Source organism: Adiantum capillus-veneris, chromosome 4, assembly GCF_014529385.1.
Source record: "Adiantum capillus-veneris isolate H3 chromosome 4, ASM1452938v2, whole genome shotgun sequence".
Taxonomy (NCBI): domain Eukaryota; kingdom Viridiplantae; phylum Streptophyta; class Polypodiopsida; order Polypodiales; family Pteridaceae; genus Adiantum; species Adiantum capillus-veneris.
In genome coordinates, this window is record NC_140934.1 from 70,415,498 (window position 1) to 70,442,233 (window position 26,736).

Here is a 26,736-nt window from a genome sequence, read left to right on the forward strand (position 1 = left end):
TGATTAATGGAGGGTTCAAACTGCACACGGCAAAGGATTGTGGAGGCCATGATGCTTAAGATTGCTTCTTGCAATTTGCTGAACAGGGAAGTTTCATTTTCTAGGCCCACCAACAATGCGGGCGGCACTACCCCCTATGAAACTCTACTTTTCAGCACAGAAGACGTTCAGCTGCTGGCAGCACCTGTAGATTATCAAGGCATCAGCTTTTTCTGTCTGTTGGCTCTATGCAGTGTGAATGGAGTGCGACAACAAAGTTCTGCCTGTTGTGTGTGTTCTCAAACAACAGTCTGAACGCGGCCTAAGCCACATCAAGCCATCAAACCTCTAGGTGATTAAACTTCAGAAGCTATATTAGTAACTACTAGTGTGGCTGGCGGCCTCGCACACGCACTCAGTTCCCTGTGTTCGTCAGAGGTTGCAAGCCACACTGCCGCTTCAAGGAGGAGTTGACACGTGTCTTGGGGAGGAGGCCAAAATCCCTTCCCCCATTATAATAGTATAGATAGATATAGATAGACTAGCAAACTAGCCAAGTTCGCATTTCATATAAACTTAGCCGAATGTCAAGATATGTGCTCTCCATAGAGTTAGGTTGTAGACCAAGTGGTGGAGTTTAGTAGAACATGTTATGACTTGAGGCTATCATGGCTAAATGAACCTAAAAACATATTAAAAAGTTTTAGTTGTAAGTGCATGGACATGTACAGAGTTCTCCCTCCTTCCCTGGGAGGGCACGAAATCAAAAACTTTTAACATTCTAAATTTAGAGCAATCATTAAACTATCTGGTTCAATCTATCTAATGCATGCTTCTTTTGAGTTTTCACCACTAATAGTATGTATCATTATTACCAATGTTTTGCTGCATGATAAGATCTACTATAACATGTCAAAAAAAAAACCACACGATGTAATAATATTATGGAGACTTATCCTTAAAAGTAGAGATCTTGGAAATGGATCTTCTTCTTCTTTGCGCCTAGGGACTTTTTCCTCGTGACTAAATGACATCTAGGCAAACAACGCAATCCATGGTGAAGGAGTGCAGATGAACATTTGAGCCCTTGCTGCTACCAAGGACCAATGGGCTCAACCCCCTCATAGTCACTGAAACAATGTTTCCAATTTATCAATGTCAAAAGGGCATAGCCGCAAACACTGAGCGTTCTTGAAAATACAAATTTATCGGAATGGAGATGAGGTAAGTGTAGTCCCCTCAACGTCGTTATCAGCATTGAGAGGACATGTTGATAAATGCTATGGAATGTGGCACCCTCTTGCTTATGCAAGCACTCACTCTTATCAGGAATTCGGACTCCTGGTTCACTTTCTCAAAAAAAAGCATCACGGCCCCATCCAATCACTGGCAATACCATACCCAATCCCATGGAACATGATATTGCAACAAACAGGTTTCATTACACGCCTTTCTCTCTCTGTGTCATGACAGCGCCTTTCGTATATTTTGCAAGAGGTTCGTTATTGCAGCGATTCCCTCGTGTGGTGAGGTAGCATCTCCAAGAAGCTTCACCATAGCACTACCAACAATGACCCCATCAGCCCCCCACTGAGCAACCTGCAAGAAAATTTACCAAAAATGAAGACATGTTGGCAAACATGCTGTTGTTCAAAAACCAAATGCTGCAAACCTGAATAGCATGTTCTGGTGTTGAGATTCCAAAGCCCACAGCAACTGGTTTGTCTGTAACCTGTAAAAATCCCGCATTCATACGAGCTTTATTTAACTTCGGTAAGATAAGTACAATTAAATTTAAGAGTGTCACAATTAAAGAGCGCCAGAACAGAATTTCACCTTCGTTGTCAGCTAAACAAAAAGGGGTGAGACCAGCTCGGTTGCTACTTACAGTACACGTGCATGGGACACAATTAGCCTCGGATTATGAGATAAGAGGATAGATTCCATGTGTGTGTGTGTGTGTGTGTGTGTGTGAGAGTGTGAGAGAGAGAGAGAGAGAGTCTCTCTTGCAGCTGAGCTGAAACACCCCTCTCTCTCTCTCTGTCTCTCTCTCAATTCAGGTGGCGGCTGACTTCTCCACCTCTCCTCAGTTCTGGTGGGACATCGCTCTCTGAGAGAGACGAGCTTTTTAAACGTTCTGAGGGCACCGACATTTTCTCATCTACATGCGGATGGACATCTGAAGATAGCATAGAGGGGCAAAGCAGCATGCTCACCATGACTACCAAGTAGCAGTCTCAGGGCCTACAGCAAAAGAATGCGGACTTGTCCCTCGTTCTTAAGGTCTGCACAGAGTTGGAATCAACTGTTCTGACAAAGTGTTAGCAGAGTTCATCATCGGCCTTGGATTAAACTCAAAACGTACACGTCAAGAAGGAGCCAGACTCAAATGGGTGTGTGTGTGTGTGTGTGTGTGTGTGTGTAGTTGTTTTAACTTATATAATAAGACATAATTGGACTTTTACACTCAAAAGACAACTGGCTTCAAAAAAAAGGCAAAAATTAGTACAAAAATAACTCAGTCTTAGAATTATCTTTGTACATGGCATATGAGAATGAAGCCTCATTCTAGTATACAATGATAGTGATCCAATCTAGAATTACTTCCCAAGTGGTAAGAGCAGGTGTATTATCTTGGCTGACAATAGCTTTAAGCCAAAAAAAAAAAAAATCCAAGAAAAGATAGAGTCCTCACTTGCATTCATCCAAACAAAACAAACAAATTCGTTAGCCTTGGATGTGTATTACAGGTGTCAATGGACTATATCAGTTAGTATCCGTGTGCAGCTTACAGGCCTTTTTAACCTAAAACCACTGTCAAAAAATGTTCTTTTTAAAAAAAATTCTTTTCATGAAAAAAAATTAGTAATTGTATGTTCTCTTTATATCCCAATGTTTCAAAAAAGACCCCATAAGTTAGTTTGTTTTTAGAAAATTGTGATGCCAATTTGTTTCTAGGCCAAAAAATTCCCAAGTATCATCAATTTAGAATTGTTGGATTTATAAGTGAGAGGGTCTTCTCGCTTGGAGCACCAAGGAAAAATAATTCTAAATGAATTATTGGAATTTTAAGTGAGAGGGTTTTTCTCATTGGAGATATCCGAGTACATAGTATTCCTAGTGTGTCATTCAGAGTAATGACAGGAGCACTCTAAAAGGGAATATCTGTAAGGCCACCAAGAACGGGTACTTTTGATGCGTCACATCAGATGGGTGACAAGGAGCACCGGAAAGAAGTATCCAACCATCCGGGAACGGACATCTCTGATGTGTCATAGGATGGGTGACACAGAGCATCGTAAAGGAGATTGTACCGTAAGTTCGGTAGGAAAGGACTAGGTGATGGGTATTCCAGATGCGTCACAAGGTGGGTGACGGGTGCATCGGAAAGGCGATATCCATAGTCGAGACTCGAGAGGAAATTCCGAACTGTGGTAGAATTGTGCACAAGGAAAAGCAAGCACTTGAATGAAGATGGGTTCAGAGGAAACTTTGAGGAAAAACCGATGCTTTTTAAGAAAGCGGAATTGCTTTTCGGAAAAGCAGATGTTTTGAAGCGAGGAAGTCTATGTCTGCATTGCAATTGTGCATGTGATTGCATCCAGGGACGCTTGGGAAGTGCTGTGAAAGCATTGTTTTTAACTTATAAAGTTTTATTGAGTTTTTGGACAGATTCATACGATTTTTAAAGGTGACTGGCCACCCACTTAATAAGTGGGCAGCCTATGATAAATAAAGCAGTATAAACCAGCCATCGATTTTTCTCTCTCTTTTTTTGGCAAAATAGCGCACATAAAAAAATAATAAATAAATAAAAAACAGTTGCGATCTCTACGCGAGCAGCCAATGCTCTACTATCTTTGCTGTGGCTAGGGAGCGGGAGCTATAAAAGCATCGCACGCCCTCTCCCAGAGAGAAGAACAGTTTTTGCAAGGAGGAGATGTTGCTACAGATTTCAGCCGCAAAGAAGACGTTGCCGTTTGCCCATGGCTGCCCCAAGTGTACCAGATGTCGCCAAGACCCAGTGCGCGAGTTCCCTTGCGAAGAAGTGCCTACGGAGCGTGTTTCCATCGCGACAAGCTGCTGTTTTTCTCTGTTTTCAGCCCGTAAACGTCGTAGACGGGGCTGATTTACGAGAAGGAACCCGAGAACACACCTCATTTGTGTGTAGGATTGGAAGAGAGGATTTTCTATGTAGAGATCTCTTCCGGGGAATTGCTTTTTTGTTGCGTTTCGAGCGTCGAGACTTTGAAGGTAACGTTTTTCATGTTATGATCTCTAAGTATTTGTTTGCAGGTGTACTTCCTCTTAGTGAGGGAGTAGGAGCATAGGAAGACATGAGCCTCTGCAGGAGAAAGCGCTATGAGGAACTAGAGCTAGATCAGCCCAAGGATTTCGTACCCAAGTTTGGGAAGTAGATCCATGGATCGGAGAGAGGTAGTCTCTCGAGTTGTGATCCGGAAGTTGAAATTCCCCAAGTAAGGACTTGCGTCCAGGAACGCAGAGTTATTCTGCAGGAAGAGGACTTTGGAAACAGAGTTAGAAAGAGTTGCACGGATGCCATGCCCTGAGTTTAGAAGATGAGATCCAGAGGCGAGAACTTTGGTTCTCGAGGATTTGGAATAAGGAATGGAAGTTCCTTGGAATAGGGTTTTGCCCTAGAAATCGGAAGCTGAGGCTTCCAGGAACCATCAAGTCTTATTCTAGAACGAACGTGGTAATACGTTAGGTTCAAGTACTTGTATAAACTTCTCCTCAGTAATAAAGATACTATTACGGGGGGGGGACTAGCCCATCTTCTAGTCCCCAGTACTGTGTCGATCTTCTCATTTTCTATCTCTCTCTCTCTATCTATTTCTCTCTATCCTTTGGCTTCAGTAATAAGTCATAAATCCTATCTATCCGAATGTATTTTATATTGCTATGCGCTCCCGTTTGTGACAATGGCACAATAACAAGAAGCGAATCGCGTTGCGATGGAGCGTGAATGTAAGGTGTAGCGGAATGAATGTTGAACTTTACTCAAGATGAGTGCTCCGAACTGTGCACAAGGTTCCTTTTTACTTGGGAAGGGAGAGTCTTCCGTTCTTTAATGAGAAAGTGCAAGTGATCACAAACAAAGTGGATAAACATTGTGAATGAAGGTGCTGAGACTGAGAGATAGAGAGAGAAGAATACGACACCAGAATGTTGTCAAAACCCTCCTCCGAAGGCCCCACTCTCTATGGCGAAAGTGGTCTACTATTGATTACACAAATCTCTACAATGCTTGGACTTGCCGACGATGTCGACAACGATGAGAACGACGACGAGACTGGCTGAAATCTGCAAATCTTTATCTGTTGAATTCTGACTTTATGTCAATGACGACGGTACGACGACAACGCGCTGAAAAACTGCAAACTTCGCGGGATTTGACCGTGCCGCGAGAATCTGTTGCGAGAAGGTTAGATCTGCGAAGTTCGGGGGTTCTACTGCGGAGTCTGACTGCTGAAAACTGAAACGCTGGTGTTGCTGCTGGTTCTGTCGCGAAGATCTGCAAAAACGCTAGGTCTCAAGCTCATCCAAAAACGCTAGGCTGATTTGGGGTTCTGCGGTGGAAAACTGCTAACGCTAGGGCTGATCTGCTGTTGTGGGGAGAATTTGCTAACGATAGGGCTGATCTACTGTCTACTATCGCCGTGAATCTGCAAGTGCAAAAACGCTAGCTGATCTGATGCAAAAACGCTAGGGCATCTGCAATGTTGAAAACGCTAGAGTTGTCGTGGGGGTTGGTCTTACTGAGAAGTTGCCTGTTGAGCAAAGTGCTCCTGCTGCCTCTTCTCCCAGAAAGTATTAGCGCTAGGTTTCTACTTATACAAACTTAGTAAATTTGCCCTACCTACTTTCCAACAAAAGTCACTTAAAAATAATAAGTGAAAAAATGTCAAAAATAGGAAAAATAGGTCTATGCACTGTAAAAATGCTCCTGATGAATTCTGATAGAAATTTGATGATCATGCTGTGTGCAACCAGAGGACATGCACGGTCTACAAACAGACTCACAAAAGTGCCAGATCACTTCCTATTCTAGACTCACTTGATTGAATTGAACCCTTGTCATGCTATAGATTGTCCACGGACACATAGGGTTGGATGTGTCACATGACATCCCCTCCTTTTCAAAGTGTATGGACATGCACGGTCTGCAAACAGACTCACAAAAATGCCAGATCACTTCCTACTCTACACCGACTTGACTGAATTGAACCCTTGTCATGCTATAGCTTGTCCACGGACACAGAGGGTTGGATGTGTCACATGACATCCCCTCCTTTTCAAAGTGAGGTACTAGTACCGAACTGTATGGCGTCGAGGGAGATTGCCAACAATATCCGGAATCCTCGAAAGGACTCTTTGCCGGCCCACTCTGAGATGTGGGTCGTGCGATACTTGAACTTCATAAAGGTCTGCAACACTTGCTTCTTTGGACCGCGCCGAAAGCGACACAAAATCATATGTAGCTCCTTCGTTGCTTCAGCTTTGTCTAGAGTCATGCTTCTTCCTTCTTCAAGAATCTCCATGGCTGAAAATTCTTGAAACCACTTCCAACACAAAAACATGAACATACCTATTCCATGTAAAGTGACTGGAAAAAAATCTTGTCTTCTCTAAAGACAGTGCATGCAATGTAGATGAACAAATAGACGGAGTGCCAACCCGTTCACCACACACACGCAAACAATGAGATCTTTTCTTTTTTATCTAAATCAATCAATTGTGACAATTCACAACCAAAATGCCCATGCTTGGTACTCATACTTTCTAGTGCTCTTTCTACAACTGTGGCGTGCCAAGGAAGAGACATGGAATGTGACTTCCTTGAATGCATACTTTTCAGCTTTTCATGAGAAATCTGCATACATCCGTGCTCATTCATGAGTGAAACGTGCTCAACGTACAATATGTCATGCCTAGAAAAAGAGATCACATAAAGACGCTGACTAACATACAGGAAACGATCACGAATGAAACACTCGAACAATGCGTGCTCACTAATCATTCAAACACATAATACTTCCTGTAAGGGTTCTTTGGACCTAGGCTCGAGAGCCAAGATCGGTTCGTCGTGTTTGATCGAATCTGCAACGAGGTTAGCTTCGCTAGAAAAAGTATCAACTAGCACATCATCCTTGTGATCAATCACATCGTCTTCATGCATATCATCATGCTTGTGAGAAATCACATCTTGATCATGCAAATCATCATGCTTGTAGAAATCACATCTTGATCATGCAAATAATCATGCTTATCATTATCATTCAAATCATCATGCTTATCATCATGCAAATCTTCATGTGTGTCATGCTTTGGAGAAGAAGAGACTGAGAGAGTCTCCTTTTCCTGAATCTCTTGCATCTGTCTCTGTACTTGAGAAAAGAGTCGCAACATCTCTTTCATGTGACGGGCGCTCTGTTCGGCCGCCAAGCGCGCTTGCTCACGCTCACGCTCCAAGTCGGCCTTTCTTTCTGCTTTTCTTACTTTGGCTTCCAAGCGGTACTTACGCTCTATGGCTGCCGCTGTTTCTTCGTAGTCACGATCTATGGCTGCCCTTCTTTCTTCATGTTCTAACGTCCTGTCCATAAACAACTGCGTCAACTCCTTTATAGGAGTTAGTGCAATCCTTGGCATAGATGGGGAAGGGGAAGGGTCGGAAAACCTCTTGGTGTGGAAATTCTTCTTCGCCTCTCTCATGCTCATCACCTCCAAGGGAAGTATCCATTCCGCTTTGAGTGATGACCATCCACTGAAGTCGTGGGTTCTTGTGGTCTTTGGTTCTTAAGTTCACGAGAAACTTGGGTTCTTGGGGTTCTTGAGGGTCTTGAGGTTCTTGAGGTTCTTCAGTTCTTGCGGTTCTTCTTTAGCTTGCAATCTGTGTTAGAGAAGGATCTTTTCTTCACCCGAGCTCTGCTCTTTTCCGCGGGCGCACCCCTTGGCGGCCTTGCGCTCACACCAAGGTTGCTTTTTCCCACCTCACGTCGATTGGCCGGCCGCTAAGTGCACGGTCCGCTCTCAATGAGTCAAAAGAGGCACAAGGGGAGGCTGGACAAGCCCTTCTTTCTTGGGTTTCTTGTCACTCTTTAAAACACGATTAGGAATCGACACGCCCAAGAGGACTTGGGTTACGTGCAACCGCAACAAGAAAAAAAAAGATTCTTGTGATTCTTGTGGTTCTTTCCTTGAGAGATACAGAACACTGCCAAAGCTCTGATACCAAGGTAAGGTGCAACGAAATGAATGTTGAACTTTGCTCAAGATGAGTGCTCCGAACTGTGCACAAGGTTCCTTTTACTTAGGGAAGGGAGAGCCTCCGTTCTTTAATGAGAAAGTGCAAGTGATCACAAACAAAGTGATAAACACTGTGAATGAAGGTGCTGAGACTGAGAGATAGAGAGAGAAGAATGACACCAGAATGTTGTCAAAACCCTCCTCCGAAGGCCCCACTCTCTATGGCGAAAGCAGTCTACTATCGATTGCACAAATCTCTACAATGCTTGGACTTGCCGACGATGTCGACGACGATGAGAACGATGACGAGACGGGCTGAAATCTGCAAATCTTTATCTGCTGAATTCTGACTTTATGTCAATGACGACGGCACGACGACGACGCGCTGAAAAACTGCAAACTTCGCGGGATCTAACCGTGCGGCGAGAATATGCTGTGGGAAGGTGAGATCTGCGAGGTTCGGGGGTTCTACTGCGGAGTCTGACTGCTGAAAAATGAAAACGCTGGTGCTACTGCTGGTTCTGTCGCGAAGATCTGCAAAAACGCTAGGTCTCTAGCTGATCCAAAAACGCTAGGCTGATTTGGGGAGAATCTGCTAACGCTAGGGTTGATCTGCTGTCTTCTGATGCCGTGAATTTGCAAGTGCAAAAACGCTGACTGATCTGATGCAAAAACGCTAGGGCTTTTGCAATGCTGAAAACGCTAGAGTTGTCGCGGGGGGTTGGTCTTGCTGAGAAGTTGTCCGTTGAACAAGGTGCTCCTGCTGCCTCTTCTCCCAAAAAGTGCTAGCGCTAGGTTTCTACTTACACAAACTTAGTAAATTTGCCCTATCTACTTTCCAACAAAAGTCACTTAAAAATAATAAGTGAAAAATGTCAAAAATAGGAAAAATAGGTCTATGCACTGTAAAAATGCTCCTGATGGGTTCTGATGGAAATCTGATAATCATGTTGTGTGCAACTAGAGGATATGCATCTACTCTAAGTGTATGGACATGCCCAGTCTGCAAACAGACTCACAAAAGTGCCAAATCACTACCTATTCTAGACTAACTTGACTGAACTGAACCCTTGTCATGTTGTAGTTTGTCCACGGACACATAGGGTTGGATGTGTCACGTGACAGTGAACGCCAAAACAGACACGAAACCTTGGACCGCGAAGCGCGCTTGGCAGCCGAAGAACGAACAGAAATAAAAGCACAAAGAAAGGAAGTGGCCGAAGAAAGACGAGCGGCCTTGGAGGCCGAGCGTGAGACACAGAGAGAGCTACGCATGCAAGAATTGATCCAACATGTTCTTACCTTGAAGTCCGAGCCAACCAAAGATGTTGGTAGTTCATCAAGTGGCGCAAGCCAAGATTCGGACTCCAACGACCCCGTCACAGAGAAGGTCACGTTCAGTAAATATGATGGTAAGATGGATGCTAGTGTTATTTATTCTTGGTTGCACCACTTTAATGCTTATTTTGCGACAACTAAGAAGACAGGCAATAGCAAGCTTTTGACGGCACCCATGTACCTTGTCAGTGATGCCATTGATTGGTACCACGCATGACAAGAGGCACAGTTGGCAGCGCACCTAGAGGAGGCAGACGAAGACGCACCCTGTTCCTTCAATTGGGCCGACTTCCAAGACAAGCTCAAGGCACGGTTTATGCCACCACAGTACCTAGCGCGGCTGAAAGAGGATTGGCACAATCTCAAGCAGAATGGTATGCCAGTCATGTCTTTTTCTAACCGTGTTTTGCAGCTCAGCACCAAATTACGCAAATCGGATGATGAGCACAAAGAGGCTTTCCTTTTTGGATTGGACGAATATATCAAGTTTGATGTAGAAGTCTTCGACCCCGCGGATCTCAACAAGGCGGTAGCAATTGCTCTCTCCCAAGAGATGAAGCACAAAAAGGGCAAGCCTAAGGAGAAAAGGTCGTCTCAAAGTACCTCCCAGACTTCTCAGAACCCTCAGAATGGTAAGAACGGTAAGAATGGTAAGAACAGTATCTCTGTCACAAACGGGAGCGCATAACAATATAAAATACATTCGGATAAATAGGATTTAGTATTGAAGCCAGAGGATACAGAGAGAAATAGATAGCGAGGGCTATAGAGAGTAAGAAGATCGACACAGTACTGGGGACCAGAAGATGGGTTGGTCCCTCCCCCCGTAATAGTATCTTTGTTACTGAGGAGAAGTCTATACAAGCACTTGAATCAAACGTATTACCACGTTCGTTCTAGAATTTTGACTTGATGGTTCCCGGAAGCCTCGGCTTCCTATTCCTAGGGCAAAACCCTATTCCAAGGAACTTCCATTCCTTATTCCAAATCCTCGAGAATCAAGGTTCTCGCCTCTGGATCTCACCTTCCATACTCAGGGCATGGCATCCCTACCTCTCTTTTAACTCTGTTTCCAGAGTCCTCTTCTCGCAGAACAACTCTGCTTTCTCGGACGCAAAGTCCTTACTTGGGAATCTCAACTTCCGGATCACAACTCGAGAGACTACCTCTCTCCGATCCGTGGATCTACTTCCCAAACTTGGGTACAAAACCCTTGGGCTGATCTGACTCTAGTTCCTCAGAGCGCTTTCTCCTACAGAGGCTCATGCCTTCCTCTGCTCCTACTCCCTCACTAAGAGGAAGTACACCCACAAACAAATACTCATAGATCATAACATGAAAATGTTACCTTCAAAGTCTCGACGCTCGAAACGCAACTCAGTTCTCGAAAAGCAATTCCCCGGAAGAGATCTCTACATAGAAAATCCTCTCTTCCAATCCTACACAAAAGAGGTGTGTTCTCGGGTTTCTTCTCGTAAATCAGTCCCATCTACGACGTTTATGGGCTGAAAACAGAGAAACACAGCAGCTTGTCGCGATGAAAACACACTCCGTAGGCACTTCTTCACGAGGGAACTCGCGCACTTGGTCTTGGCGACATCGGGTACACTTGGGACAGGCCTGGGCATCACCGGCAAATGTCTTCTTTGTGGGTGAACTCTGCAACAGCATCTCCTTCTTGCAAAAAATGATCCTCTCCTCTGAGTGAGGGCATGTGATGCTTTTATAGCTCCTGGTCACGGGCACGAATAGCTGCTCGCGTAGAGATCGCGGCAGGTTTTTTTTTCCCCCTCTTTTTTTTTTGCGTTGTCTGCCTTAAAAAGAGAGAGAAAGCGTTGGCTGATCTGTTGCCTTATTTATCAGATGGCTGCCCACTTATTAAGTGGACGGCCGGCGTATTTTAAAAATAGTCTGAATCTGCCCAAAACTCAATAAAACCTTATAAGTTAAAAACAATGCTTTCACAACACTTCCCAGGCGTCCCTGGATGCAATCACATGCACAGTTGCAATGCAGACATAGACTTCCTCGACTTCCTTGCACATGCTTTCTTGAAAAGCAATCCCGCTTTCTCAAAAGCATCTGTTTTTCCTCAAAGTTTCCTTTGAACCCATCTCATTCAAGTGCTTGCTTTTCCTTGTACACAATTCCAACACAGTTCGGAATTTCCTCTTGACTATGGAAATCCCCTTTCCGATGCACCAGTCACCCACCTTGTGACGCATCAGGAATACCCATCACCTAGTCCTTTCCTACCGAACTTACGGTACAATCTCCTTCACGATGCTCTATGTCACCCATCCTATGACGCATCAGAGATGTCTGTTCCCGGATGGTCGAATACTTCTTTCCGATGCTCCCAGTCACCCATCCGATGTGACGCATCAGAAGTACTCGTTCCTGGTGGCCTTACAGATATTCCCGTTCTCAGTGCTCCCGTCATTACTTTGAATGACGCATTAGGAATACTCTGTACTCGGATGTCTCCAATGAGAAAAACCCTCTCACTTAAAATTCCAATAATTCATTTAGAATTATTTCCCCTTGATGTTCCAAGCGAGAAAACCCTCACTTATAAATCCAATAATTCATTTCAAATTATTTTTCTGTAAGATAAAGCCAATTTAGTAACAAACTCTTTTAACCAATCTTCCAATAGTCTCTTAGAAAAGAACTGTCCAAATGAACCTAAGGGAAAAGCTAACACAATTGCTAAACCTAAGCTCACTCCATATGAAAATGTTAGGTGCAGCGGAATGAATGTTTGAACTTTGCTCAAGATGAGTGCTCCGAACTGTGCTCAAGGTTCCTTTTGTTCTTATGGAAAAGAGAGCCTTCCATTCTAAATGAGAGAGTGCAATGATCACAAACAAAGTAAATGGACACTGTGCGTGCAAGTGTATCAGACTGAGAGATAGAGAGAGAAGAGAATACGACACCAGAGACGTTGTAAAGCCCTCCTCCGAAGGCCCACTCTCATCGACGAGAGTGGTCTACTTATGATTGCACAAACTGGTACAAACTGAATGCATGTGGCTGATGCAAGTCTAGGCTATGTCGGTGATGACGACGGGGATGGCGAAACCGACCTAAGGGCTGAAATCTGCAATCTTTTATCTGCTGTCCAAAAACGCTATGGGCTGAAATCTGAAGTCCTTCTACTGCTGTCCAAAAATACTAACGGCTGAATTCTGTTGCGGTGGAAAAACGCTGATTTGGCTTGTTGAAAACGCTGATTTCCTGCTGGTCCTTATGGCTGAAAATTGATGGTCTTTATGGCTGAATCTGCTTGTCTTTTAGGGCTGCATCTATTGTTGCTTCATTGCTGAAAAACGCCAGCCAAAAGGGAGGGCGATCTGGGCTTTTTACTAACGCTAGGGCTGAGGGGTCCTTGCGGCGAAGATCTGCTGAAAAAACGCTAGGCTGTGGTAACTCCTGGCGATGATGCTTGTATGGAAAACGTCAAGGGATGGAAAAACGCTAAGATTGGGAGTCTTGCTTGAGAAGTTGCCTGTTGAGCGGTGGAGCTCCTGCTGTCACAAGGACGTGGCAACTGCTAACCTTAGTTGTTGGTTTCTTTCCAATGATTTTTGTTTAATTTTTGAGACCTTTTTGAAGTTGCAAATGGTCGGACATTGTATGGCCAATGTGAACGGTAGTTTCACCCGCAGACGGAAAGTTGGTCGGCAGTGGAACTCGTAAAGTAAAAGGATGTCTAGGCTCAGTTCAAGATCATGTAGCTCCCCCCGTCGCACTTAGCAAATTGGTGGATACTAGGAAGCGAACTCAATAAAGGCATAAAGTAAAGGTGGTATCACCAACAAAAAGTATCCGACGGTTGGGCCACATTGCACTTTTGGATGCGGTCCCAATGAGGATAGATGGTCAGATGACCAGTGGGAGCCCAACGGAAGCATCTCCTAAAATTTAGGGAACTGCTATTTTGGGCCGTGAAATGTGTTCGCGTCATTACCTTCAGTATGACTAGCAGAACATTTTATTATTCTGTTGCAAAGTCAACTGATGCACAAGTTGAGAGATTTTTTAAGTAGGAAGCCCAATGCGGGGAAATTGCATGTATGAGTGCCAAGTGGCACTTTTTGGTCAATTTACCAAGTCTGGGAGAACAGAACCCGTAACTGACTTTCTGGAGCAGTTTTGGAGGCTGATAACTGTGATTTTCAGCCATTTCTCTCCATTTTGGAGCTTCCCATGACTTTACCTTGGACCAAGGAGCTCATTTTCAGCATTGGAAGGCATCAAATGCGTGTTTACAGGGCCGTTTTGCTGCGTTTTCAATGATACACAGGTTTTGGCAGCCATGGAAATCTTCCCCTTTTTGCATCTATTTGTTCTGAGATGCATTACAGGTCAAGGGCAGTAGAGGGGACGCTCGATTTATGCTGGGGGGATGCTTCATTGAGAGCCTGTCACAGGTTAAGAGCTATGGAGTGCTTCCTTTCCCTCTCATGTACAGTGTGGTGCTAGGAGTGATGCCCTGCACACTACACACTGCTCTCTCTCTCCCCCCTACGTGCAGTTATGTGATGCCCCACAAGAGGGCTCCTCATTTGACTGATGTACAGCTGTGTGGGTTCATGCTTTTGTGCTGAGGCAAGAGCCTCCTTGAGCAGGAACAGGGATAGCTAGCTGCTACTCCAAAGCAGGCACTGGTGAGGGTCATAACCTCACCATACAGGTGCAAAATCAGCGCTGTGTATGCGCTGTAATTTTACTGTTTTTCAGCCATACGGACGCCAGAACCTTTGGGAACCGTGCCCCACTGGCAGAGGACAGTTAGGGGACTGTTTGGGGCTGAAAACAGGGCAAAAACCAGTAAATACAGCGTGCTGAATTTACTGTTTTTGGGCAGGAATCAGAGGGTATATGCCAGTAGAAGCAAGTTCCAGCAGGGGAATTGGTTTCGCGCAAGTTTAGGGGCTGTTATGCTGCCGAAATTTGGCCAAAACAGGCGGTACCTAGTGGGATACAGTCAAAGGATTCCCAGGACTCTTCTTTGTACTTTACCCTCCTAAAGAATAAAGAAATACCGAAAGGGGCGCCAATTTTGGGGCCTACAGGTTGTCGGCGTTTGCTCGGAGCATTCCAACTTCCGAGCTGTGTGTGATTAAGTGTTAATTCCCGTTACAGGTCTCTTTTGCGAAGTGCTCTATGAGTGTGTCTAAAGTAAAGAATTTCGGATGAAAGCCGACGCCTACCGCCCCACGGGCCGGTTTCACCTGCTACCTCTTCTGCCATTTAGTGCTAGTCTAGGTTTGCTTATATACAAACTTACTCAATTTGCCCTACCTACTTTCCAACAAAAGTCACTTAAAAATAATAAGTAAAAACTGTCAAAAATAGGGAAAATAGGCTAAATGCACTGGAAAATTCCCCTGAAGGATTCTGATGGATTCTGATGGAAATGCTTATGATCATGCTGTGTGCAACCAGAGGATATGCATCTACACTAAGTGACTAGGCATGCACGGTCTACGAACAGACTCACAAAAGTGCCAGATCACTTCTAAATCTAGACTAACTGGACTGACTGAACCCTTGTCGTGTTGTAGCTTGTCCACGGACACATAGGGTTGGATGTGTCACGTGACATCCCCTCCTCTTCAAAGTGAGGTACTCGTACCGAACTATATGGCGTCGAGGGAGATCGCCAATAGCATCCGGAATCCTGGAAGGGACTCTTCGCCGGCCCTCTCTGATGTGTGGGTCGTGCGGTACTTGAACTTCATAAAGGTTTGCAAAGTCTTCTTCTTTGGACCGCGCCGAAAGCGACACAAAGTCTTCTGTGGCTCCTTCGATGCTTCAACTTCGTCGAGTCATACTTCTTTCTTCTTCAAGAATCTCCATGGCTGAAAATTCCTGAAACCATTTCCAATACAAAACCATGAACATACCTATTCCATGTAAAGTGAGTGGAAAAAATCATGTCGTCCTAATACACTGTGCATACAATGTAGATGAACCAATAGACGGAGTGCCAAACCGTTCACCAAACACGCAAACAATGAGATCGAATCTTGTCGCTCTGATCTAAATCAATCAACTCTGGCAATTCACAACGGAAATGCCCATGCTTGGTGCTCATACTTTCATGAGCTCGTTCTATGAATGTGTCATGCCAACGAAGAGACATGGAATGTGACTTCCTTGAATACATACTTTTCAGCTTTTCGTGAACAATCCGCATATATCCGTGCTCATTCATGAGTGAAACGTGCTCAACGTACAATATGTCATGCCTAGAAAAAGGGATCACATAAAGATGCTGACTAAAATACAGGAAACGATCACGAATGAAACTCGTACAATGCATACGTATCAATCATGCGAACACATAATACTTCCTGTGAGGGTTCTTTAGACCAAGGCTCGAGAGCCAAGATCGGTTCTTCTTGAAGGGGTTCTTGAGACCTAGGCTCGAGAGCCAAGATCGATTCTTCGTGACTAATCGAATCTGCAACGAGGTTGGCTTCACTAGAGAAAGTATCCACTAACACATCATTCTTGTGAACAATCACATCATCTTCATGCAACTCATCATGCTCGTGAGAAATCACATTTTGCTCATGCAAATCATCATGATTGTGAGAAATCACATCTTCTTCATCATGCAAATCATCAAGCTTGTCATTGTCATCCAAATCATCATTATCATTCAAATCATCATGCTTATCATCATGCAAATCTGTGTGTCATGCTTGGGAGAAGAAGAGACTGAGAGAGTCTCCTTTTCCCAAATCTCTTGCATCTATGTCTGAACTTAAGAAAAGAGTCGCAAGAACTCTTTCATGTGTTGGTCTCTCTTTTCTTTGACGGCGGCTGCCATTCTTTCTTGGTGTTTGCGCTCCATTTCTGCTTTTCTTTCTGCTCCTCTTTCTGCGTGTCTGCGATCCATTTCTGCCTTTCTTTCTGCATTTCTTGCTTCGTGTTCTAACTTCCTTTCCATAAACATCTGCTCCACCTCCTCCAAAGGAGTTAGTGCAATCCTTGACTTAATGGGGAAGGGGGAGGGTCGGAAAAACCTCCTGGTGAGGAAAATTCTTCTTCGCCTCTCTCATGCTCATCACCTTCAAGCGAAGTATCCATTTCGCTTCGAGCAATGACCATTCTGAAGTCGTGGGTTCTTGTGGGTTCTTGTGGTCTTGGGTTCTTAAGTTCACGAGGAACTTGGGTTCTTGCGGGTCTTGGGTTCTTGAGGTTCTTCTTTCGCTTGCAATCTGTGTTTGAGAAGGATCTTCTCTTCACCCGAGTTCTGCTCTTTTCCGCGGACACACCCCTTGGCGGCCTTGCGCTTCCCACCTCACGTCGATTGGCCGACCGCTAAGTGCACAGTCCGCTCTCAATGAGTGAAAAGAGGCACAAGGGGAGGCTGGACAAGCCATTCTTTCCTGGGAATCCTGTCACTCTTCAAAACCACAATTAGGAATCGACAAGCCCAAGCGAACTTGGGTTCATGCGACCTCAACAAGCAAAAAAAAATTATGTGGTTCTTGTGGTTCTTTCCTTGAGTGATAAAGAACACTGCCAAAGCTCTGATACCAATGTTAGGTGCAGCGGAATGAATGTTTGAACTTCGCTCAAGATGAGTGCTCCGAATTGTGCTCAAGGTTCCTTTTGTTCTTATGGCAGGGAGAGCCTTCCATTCTAAATGAGAGAGTGCAATGATCACAAACAAAGTGAATGGACATTGTGCGTGCAAGTGTATGAGACTGAGAGATAGAGAGAGAAGAGAATACGACACCAAAGACGTTGTAAAACCCTCCTCCCAAGGCCCCACTCTCGTCGGCGAGAGTGGTCTACTTATGATTGCACAAACTGGTACAAACTGAATGCATGTGACTGATGCAATTCTAGGCTATGTCGGTGATGACGGCGGGGATGGCGAAACCGACCTAAGGGCTGAAATCTGCAATCTTTTATCTGCTGTCAAAAAACGCTATGGGCTGAAATCTGAAGTCCTTCTACTGCTGTCCAAAAAAGCTAATGGCTGAATTCTGTTGCGGCGGAAAAACGCTGATTTGGCTTGTTGAAAACGCTGATTTCCTGCTGGTCCTTATGGCTGAAAACTGCACTTCTTGTAAGCTGAAAACTGATGGTCTTTATGGCTGAATCTGCTGGTCTGTTAGGGTTGCATCTGCTGTTGCTTCATTGCTGAAAAACGGCAGCCAGAAGGAAGGGCGATCTGGGCTTTTTACTAACGCTAGGGCCGAGGGGTCCTTGCAGTGAAGATCTCCTGAAAAAACGCTAGGATGTGGGAACTCCTGGCGATGATGCTTGATGGAAAACGCCAAGGGATGAAAAAACGCTAAGATTGGGAGTCTTGCTTGACAAGTTGCCTATTGAGCGGTGGAGTTCCTGCTGCCTCTTTTGCCATTTAGTGTTAGTCTAGGTTTGCTTATATACAAACTTACTCAATTTGCCCTACCTACTTTCCAACAAAAATCACTAAAAAATAATAAGTGAAAAATGTCAAAAATAGGGAAAATAAGCTAAATGCACTTGAAAATTCTCCTGAAGGATTCTGATGGATTCTGATGGGAATGCTTATGATCATGTTGTGTGCAACCAGAGGATATGCATCTACACTAAGTGACTGGGCATGCATGGTCTGCGAACAGACTCACAAAAGTGCCAGATCACTTCTAAATCTAGACTGACTGGACTGACTGAACCCTTGTCGTGCTGTAGCTTGTCCACGGACACATAGAGTTGGATGTGTCAAGTGACAGAAAAAGCAGAACAAGGAATTTTAAGAGGATACATCATGTCGGAAGAACAAAGCATTTATTCTAAGGAAGGTCGTTGTTTTCATTGTCACATCAAGGGCCACATAAAACGAACATGTCCTAAGCTTGAATCTAAGGAATCTAAAGAATCAACAGAACCCACTTCCTCTATCAATGTAATAAATGAGAACAAGAGTGTGACCCAAGTTTCTCATGATCCTCCCATTGATGAGTCTTTCATTAAGTGTTACGGTCATGTGAAGGGTCAGTGTTTTGTCATATTGTTTGACCCAGGCAGTATGCATGATTTGATTAGTGACTCTCTTGTTGAAAGAGCCCGCTTGGAGGTTCGCAAGACGTCTCCTTTCGAGGTGTCAGACTTCTCTCCTAGTATGGACCCTCTCATCACGCACAAGTGCCTTCATGTTTTGTTCATTGTTCAACCAGTGTCCTTCTGCAGGAAATTTGTAGTCTCTCCTCTTTCAGGATGTGATATGCTTTTGGGCATTCGATGGTATCGTGAGCATAACCCTCTCATTGATTGGACGGAAAATACGTTCACTTTCAATGCCAAAAGTGACTCTCCCCTTATCATTCATGGAGATCAAGTTGTTCATTCTTTATCTCTCATTTCAAGTGTGCAGGCGAAGATTTCAAAAATCCGGAAAAGGAGACTCTCAGTCTCTTCTTTTCCAAAGCATGACACACATGATTTGCATGATGATGATTAGCATGATCACGATGTGATTTCTCACAAGCATGATGATTTGCAAGAAGATGATGTGATTGTTCCCAAGGATGATGGTTTAGTTGATACTTTTTCTAGTGAAGCTAACCTTATTGCAGTTTCGATCAATCACGAAGAACAAATCTTGGCTCTCGAGTCGAGGTCCAAAGAACCGCCTCAAGAAGTTTTGATCCCTCACAAAGAATCGATCTTGGCTCTCGAGCCTAGGTCCAAAGAACCCCCACAGGAAGTATTATGTGTTCGAATGATTAGTCAATACGCATTGTTGGAGTGTTTCATTCGTGATGGTTTCTTGTATTTTAGTCACCGTCCTTATGTGATCCCTTTTCATAGGCATGACATATTGTACGCTGAGCACGATTCACTCATGAATGAGCACGGATGTATGCGGACTACTCATGAAAAGATGAAATGTTTGCATTCAAGGAGTTCACATTCCAGGTCTCTTCCTTGGTATGACACAGTGTCTGAAAGAGCACAAGAAGGATCGAGCATCAAGCATCGGCATTTCCATTGTGATTTGCCACAGTTGATTGACGTGTCACTTTTGGCACGGCCCAAAGAAGCAAGCCTTGCAGACCTTTATGAAGTTCAAGTATCGCATGACCCACGCATCAAAGTGAGCCCACGAAGAGTCCTTTCCAGGATTTCAAACGCTGTTGGCGATCTCCCTCGACGCCATATAGTTCCGTACCAGTACCTCACTTTAAAAAGGAGGGGATGTCACGTGCACATCTAACCCTATGTGTACGTGGACAAGCTACTTTATGACATGAGTTCACTTCAGTTAGATTAGCAAGTGATCCAACACTTTTGTGAGTTTGTTCACAACAGTGCATGTCCAGACACTTAGATTAGATGCATATCCTTTGGTTGCACACAGCATGATCATTAGATTTCCGTCAGAACCCATCAGGAGCATTTTTACAGTGCATAGACCTATTTTCCCTATTTTAGCCAATTTTCACTTATTATTTTTAAGTGACTTTTATTGGGAACTAGGTAGGGCAAATTTACCAAGCATGTATATAAATAAACATAGCGCTAGCACTTTCTGGAGAAGAGGCCGCACGGACCGGACATCCACAGTGCACCTTCTCAAGCAAGGCGCCCCCAACAGAAGACCTAGCGTTTTTGCAGATGCAAGCCTAGTGTTTTCGTTCAAAACCAGCCCTAGCGTTTTTGCATTGCAAATCAGCCCCCGGCGACAGCAGGACCAGCAGACCACTAGCGTTTTTGCAACTAGATAATATTCAGCCCTAGCGTTTTTGCATCAGTCTGGCATATCAGCATTTTGCAGATTCACGACGACGGAACCCCAAGAAGCATCAGCATTTTCAGTTTTCAGCAGTCAGACATCGCAGTAGAAGTCCAAAACTTCGCAGATCTCACCTTCCCGCAGCCGGTTAGATCCATCGAAGTTTGCACATTAGCCCGAAAAACGCAGATTTCAGCATCGCGTTTTCAGTGCGTCGTCGTTGCATCGTCGCCATCGACATCGTCACCGACATAGAGTTAGAATTCAGCAGATAAAGATTTGCAAATTTCAACCATTAGCATTTTCAGATTTCAGCCCGTCTCGTCGTCGTCCTCATCGTCGGCAAGTCCAAAGCATTGTAGAGATTTGTGCAATCAATAGTAGACCGCTCTCGCCATAGAGAGTGGGGCCTTCGGAGGAGGGTTTGACAACATTCTGGTGTCGTATTCTTCTCTCTCTTACCTCTCAGTCTCATGCACCCTCATTCACAGTGTTCACCACTTTGTTTGTGATCATTTGCACTCTCACTATAGGAATGGAAGGCTCTTGTTACGTAAGTAAAAGGAACCTTGAGCACAGCTTCGGAGCACTCATCTTGAGCAAAGTTCAACATTCACATCCGCTGCATCTTAAATTGGTATTAGAGCTTTGGCAGTGTTCTGTATCACTTGAGGAAAGAACCACAAGAACCACAGAATTTTTTTTGCTTATTGCGGTCGCACGTAACCCAAGTCCTCTTGGGCGTGTCAATTCCTAATCGTGTTTTTGGAAAGTGACAAGAAACCCAAGAAAGAAGGGCTTGTCCAGCCTCCCCTTGTGTCTCTTTTCATTCATTGAGAGCGGACCGTGCCTTTAGCAACCGGCCAATCGACATGAGGTGGGAAAAAGCAACCTTGGTGTGAGCGCAAGGCCGCCAAGGGGTGCGCCCGCGGAAGAGAAGAGCTCGGGTGAAGAGAAGATCCTTCTCTAACATCAAAGTGGGCCGTCGAAGAGTCCTTTCCAGGATTCCGGACGCTGTTGGCGATCTCCCTCGACGCCATACAGTTCTGTACCAATACCTCACTTTAAAAAGGAGGGGATGTCACGTGCACATCTAACCCTATGTATACGTGGACAAGCTACTTTGACATGGGTTCACTTCAGGTAGGTTAGCAAGTGATCCAGCACTTTTGTGAGTCTGTTCGCAGACCGTGCATGTCCAGACACTTAGATTAGATACATATCCTTTGGTTGCAGACAGCATGATCATCAAATTTTCGTCAGAACCCATCAGGAGCATTTTTACAGTGCATAGACCTATTTTCCCTATTTTAGCCAATTTTCCCTAATTATTTTGAAGTGACTTTTATTGGGAACTAGGTAGGGCGAATTTACCAAGCATGTATATAAATAAACCTAGCGCTAACACTTTCTGGAGAAGAGGCCGCAGGGACCGAACATCCACAGTGCACCTTCTCAAGCAAGGCCCCACAACAGAAGACCTAGCGTTTTTGCAGATGCAAGCCTAGCGTTTTCGTTCAAAACCAGCCCTGGCGTTTTGGCATTGCAAATCAGCCCCTGGCGACGACAGCAGGACCAACAGACCCCTAGCGTTTTCGCAACTAGATAATATTCAGCCCTAGCGTTTTTGCATCAGTCTAGCATATCAGCGTTTTTCAGATTCACCGCGACGGAACCCCAAGAAGCATCAGCATTTTCAGTTTTCAGCAGTCAGACATCGCAGTAGAAGTCCCAAACTTCGCAGATCTCACCTTCCCGCAGCAGATCCTCGTCGCACGGTTAGATCCATCGAAGTTTGCACATTTAGCCCGAAAAACGCAGATTTTTTCAGTGCGTCGTCGTTGCATCGTCGCCATCGACATCGTCACCGACATAGAGTTAGAATTCAGCAGATAAAGATTTGCAAATTTCAACCATTAGCATTTTCAGATTTCAGCCCGTCTCGTCGTCGTCGACATCGTCGGCAAGTCCAAAGCATTGTAGAGATTTGTGCAATCAATAGTAGACCACTCTCGCCATAGAGATTGGGGCCTTCGGAGGAGGGTTTGACAACATTCTGGTGTCGTATTCTTCTCTCTCTACCTCTCAGTCTCATGCACCCGCATTCACAGTGTTCACCACTTTGTTTGTGATCATTTGCACTCTCTCACTAAAGGAACGGAAGGCTCTCCCTTACGTAAGTAAAAGGAACCTTGAGCACAGTTCGGAGCACTCATCTTGAGCAAAGTTCAACATTCACATCCATTGCACATTACATTGGGGCCAATACCTCTGGGTACGGAACTACGTCGGGGCCGTGTCGACTCTAATTTTGTAGTGTGATAAAGTTGTGAAGTATTTTAAGTGATTCTCTCGTGTGTCATGCCACATTTCCGACTTGGGGTGCCCAAGCCTGTGACAGTGGTATCAGAGCACGGCCTACTTCTCTTCTACCGAGAAATCCAATCCTCTTACCGCAGCACACATGAATTCAAACAACGAATCCTGCAAGTATCAGACAAACCCTCCTGACACTTCGAAAATTGGAGACAACACGAGAAATTCGAACAGATCAACAGATCCAGAGTACGGGCCACCTCGGCCTACGGGATATCAATTGATGGAAATGCAACGTCAACAACAAGTTGATGATTGTGCAAAGCAGATGCTTCAATTTACAAAGGATCCTCAGTATGCCAAATTTTGGACCCTGCACCTGATTGATAAGGTACATTCCCATTGGGAGAAAGCCATCGAGATTCGGTTCCCCAATAAAGTCAGCCCTCAAGAAACCTCCTACCCCACGAATGTTTACTGAATATGAAATGGAGGACGTGGTTGAAAGACAAGTCAACTAACTGCTAGGGGTAAAGAAGCATATGAAGAAATGTAACAAGGGAACTGACTTCCCTGGTTACTTGGGCCAAAAATCCTCTTTTGAGAATGCCAAAAAAGAGAAGAAGCGAGTATGCTTCGAAGGATTGTCCAGTTCGTCCTCATCTTCTACTAACAGCTCAGACAGCTCATCCACTTCTGACTCGGGTGATGAGGACAGAAAGGGCAAGAAATGATGAAAGGACCATTCGTTCTATTCAAAAAGGAAGCACTTTTACAGAGCCAATCAATATGATTTTCTCGACGACAAGGGCAAAAAGGCCAAGGAGTTCAAAGAGGGAGGACAAGCAATAGTACTTTTCAAGGTTTCAAGATGCTCCCAAGGCTTTAGCCTTTATCCAACAGTTTGACAGCATTTTTTGGAGACCGCTATACAGAGCACTCCAAGATTGGACGGACAGCATCCTTTTTGAAAGGCAATGCACGGACATGGTGGTCCACTCTTTTGTTAAGAAAAGAAGCACTGACAAAGTGTCTGAAGTTTAAGAAACTCCTTATTTCTTCATGGCTCACTCAAGAATACGAATGAAAGGTGATTACTGACTGGAATCAAGATGATCAAGGCGGAACCTTTGGATACTTACCGTAAAAGATTTTGGGATGTCTTCCTACCTGCTTCATCCTTTAAAGTTTAAGAAGATCAGTTTCAAGGAGCAAATTGAGCGCTTTTGTTGTGGACTTCCTAGAGAGAGCCGAGACTACTGTCTTGAAAAGAAGTCCAAGTCCACACAAAAGTTGATGGGACATGCAAACTGGGGATTTGCTATACATTCGGGTAACTTGACTTACCCACCAGATAAACCTTCAAGAAGTCATAACAAAAGCAGACGACAGAGAGATACATCATCTCGACTAAGAGAAGAACAAAGAGACGAATATTTCAAAGCGGGAAAGTGTTTTGAATGTGGAGAACAAGGACATATCTCTACACGGATACCAATACACATATTTATCAAACGGTACGGGGAGAATGATAAATACAAGTTTGGAATGCAATCTTGCCTCACTTTCCCCGTCTAGATATTGTGAGTGAGCTTCTTTGCGGTTGTGCCCGGCCTTGTGAGGCTTTTCTAGATTCTAGGCATTCGGGGGGGGGGGATTTTCAATTAGGTTGTTGCTTGCAAGTCTTTTTGATGCACATCCTGTTTTCCCTACTTCCAACTTATTCCCACTTTTTATGGATCGTGGGGTATCTCGAAGTGAGTCCGGCATTTCTTTCAGCACCCTATTTAGGTACCCCCATGCTAGCATGCTATGGAGCATAATGTAGAGCCTTGTACTCTCTTGTGATTGCAGTCTGCTCTCGCAGGGCTCTCTATCTATCTATCTATCTATCTATCTATCTATCAAAGGAAATAAAGTCCAGCTACACAATCCTAACCTTCAAAAATATGTTACAGCTTGAAAAGCATTACACCCGAATACAGAATGCTTAAAAGTTCTCCAAAAAGCACCTGCTTAAGATCTTGAAGAAGGGACTCAACCCGGCTGCTGACCTGCACCCTTGCTCCTGTCACACCCGTTAAACTCACCTACACAAGCAAGCAATAAACAAAGTCAAGCGAACACCCCCCCCCCCCCCCCCCCCCCGCGCCTTCAAATAAAGGGGCTTGAAAGGGTGCAACAAGGTAAATGCTACTTAGAATAGTTATAAGTCATGCTAGCTTTGGAACTTTCCCATTAAGGTAATAACCAGTATAAAAGCATCTCACCAAATAAACAAAACCTTGCGAAGCTTGGGAAATCTCAAGCATTCGCTCCTTTGGAGTAGTCGGAGTCGTCAGTAACACCTTCAACAAGGAAGCACAGATTTTGTAAAAGTGTGTTGATATACCTATCTTGGAAGCATAAAAGATGTCATATTACCAGTTCTAATCCATAATGTGTAGATAGCCTTCTAAGAGCATCTGTCTCCTCAAGAGGAAGGTCAGGAACAAGCAAACCTAACAGCACAACATCAGATCATAAATGACTTGAGAACCAAACTAAACCAATACAAGGACGTGGTTGTACCTGTGACACCCACTGCCTTGATAGATTGTAAAAAGTTTTCTATGCCTCGCTTTAAAATTGGGTTATAGTATGTGAATAGCACAATGGGAGCTGTGAGTCGAGGTATTACCTATATATTGAGAGAAAAATGGACGGGTTTCAGAGTAAATGCTTTAAGACTTAGCAAAGCTTGTTTTAAAAAAGAAAAGGAATACACACAAAGACAATGTACCTCTTTTAGCATTTCCAAAACAGCCTCCAAGGTAGTGCCATTTCGAAGAGCTCTCGTTGCAGCTGCCTACAGAATGTGATTTGCATAAATTAAGAGCTAGCAAAAGGTTCTGCAACATTCTTGTCATTTGAATCACGACTCATAGAATCTAGGCACAAAGGTATCATGCAAAGATATAACATATATCATGTTGTGTTGCTTGAAGATTTTTCATCAATTTCTGACGTGAGCGTTTAAATATCTATAAATGAAACAAAATGCGCAGTACCTGAATAACCGGGCCATCGGCAAGAGGGTCAGAATAAGGAACTCCCAACTCAAGAATGTCTGCTCCTGTCTTATCAAGCTCCACAAGAGCTTCAGCAGTGGTGGACAAGCTTGGATCTCCGGCAGTAATGTAAGGTATGAGGGCAACCTAATGTCGATATGCGAAGAAAATGAGAGAGTTTGCAATTTTCCTTAACCACAAGCAGTAAATAAACACAACAAAAATGAACAATAGGAAACGCCAAAGCATGGCAAGTTTCGTGATCAGTGACAACAAGGTATCGCTCTGAATACTGCTTGAAGCCGGTTGGAAAACACAGATAATATAGCACAGGGCAAGTATATTCAAGCACATAAGGTGTGCTCACAGTGGCAGTTGCACGAAATATTTAGGCTGCAATGATGAGGAGAACTTCTTTTACTTCTCTCTCTCTCTCTCTCTCTCTCTCTCTCTCTCTCATAGTATCGTACCTTTCCGGCAGACTTGAGATCGGAGAAGGTGCTAGCGATGGTCTTGCGAGCTGTTGAAGTCACAGCCGACATGGACAAGACACGAGGATAGCGCGTCCGTGTGAAGGAGCATGGGGTGACACTAACGTGTTGCTGCTGAAGAAGGCCTAGCTTCTGCGCAGCCATCAAGCTTTCCATAGCTTTAAGCTAAGACTTAAGCTTCCTGCATTTATACAGGTGACATGATTTTACACTCGTTCTTAATGGTTACTTTTTTGTTGGCTTTTTGGCCTGTGCTCACATATCCGGTTCATAGTGTCGGTTGAAAATGAAAACTCCCCGTTCCTTTGGACTTGATTTTGAAGGCATGGCTAAGTTTTGGCATGAATCCTGGTTGTTCGACTAATTTATGGCCAAGAAAATGGTTTTTTTCAAGTGCTCCTAGGCCTATATGTGAAGAGGGTAAAAAATTTTGCTAACTCTAAAATGATAATGGGTTTTTGTACTAAACATGCATCCATTATGTTGAGGTAAAGGGATTGTGTCTTTGCTCGGACTACCCACTGATTAGTGATCACACAGA

At 44.3% G+C, this 26,736-nt stretch overlaps 1 protein-coding gene across 1 annotated transcript; it reads right to left on the bottom strand.

The window, feature by feature from the left end:
• Positions 1 to 950: 950 nt before the first annotated feature.
• Positions 951 to 26,417, bottom strand: LOC147459381 (tryptophan synthase alpha chain-like). The gene is made up of 9 exons (XM_086510658.1): positions 26,175 to 26,417; positions 25,705 to 25,851; positions 25,437 to 25,502; positions 25,226 to 25,334; positions 25,079 to 25,155; positions 24,925 to 25,002; positions 24,667 to 24,744; positions 1,652 to 1,711; positions 951 to 1,578 (listed from the first exon to the last, which is right to left on the bottom strand). Exons 1-9 carry the CDS (start codon positions 26,349 to 26,351, stop codon positions 1,444 to 1,446), a joined length of 927 nt encoding a protein of 308 aa, XP_086366784.1. The 5' UTR covers positions 26,352 to 26,417; the 3' UTR covers positions 951 to 1,443.
• Positions 26,418 to 26,736: the final 319 nt, after the last annotated feature.

What these genes read in the sequence shown, in the direction of transcription:
- LOC147459381 (XM_086510658.1), bottom strand. Translation starts at nt 26,351, where the DNA reads ATGGAAAGCTTGATGGCTGCGCAGAAGCTAGGCCTTCTTCAGCAGCAA. An exon ending in CACATTATGGATTAGAACTG is followed by an intron (nt 25,003 to 25,078) that starts GTAATATGACAT and finishes TCCTTGTTGAAG; the next exon opens with GTGTTACTGACGACTCCGAC. An exon ending in TTCTTCAAGATCTTAAGCAG is followed by an intron (nt 1,712 to 24,666) that starts GTGCTTTTTGGA and finishes GGATTTTTACAG; the next exon opens with GTTACAGACAAACCAGTTGC.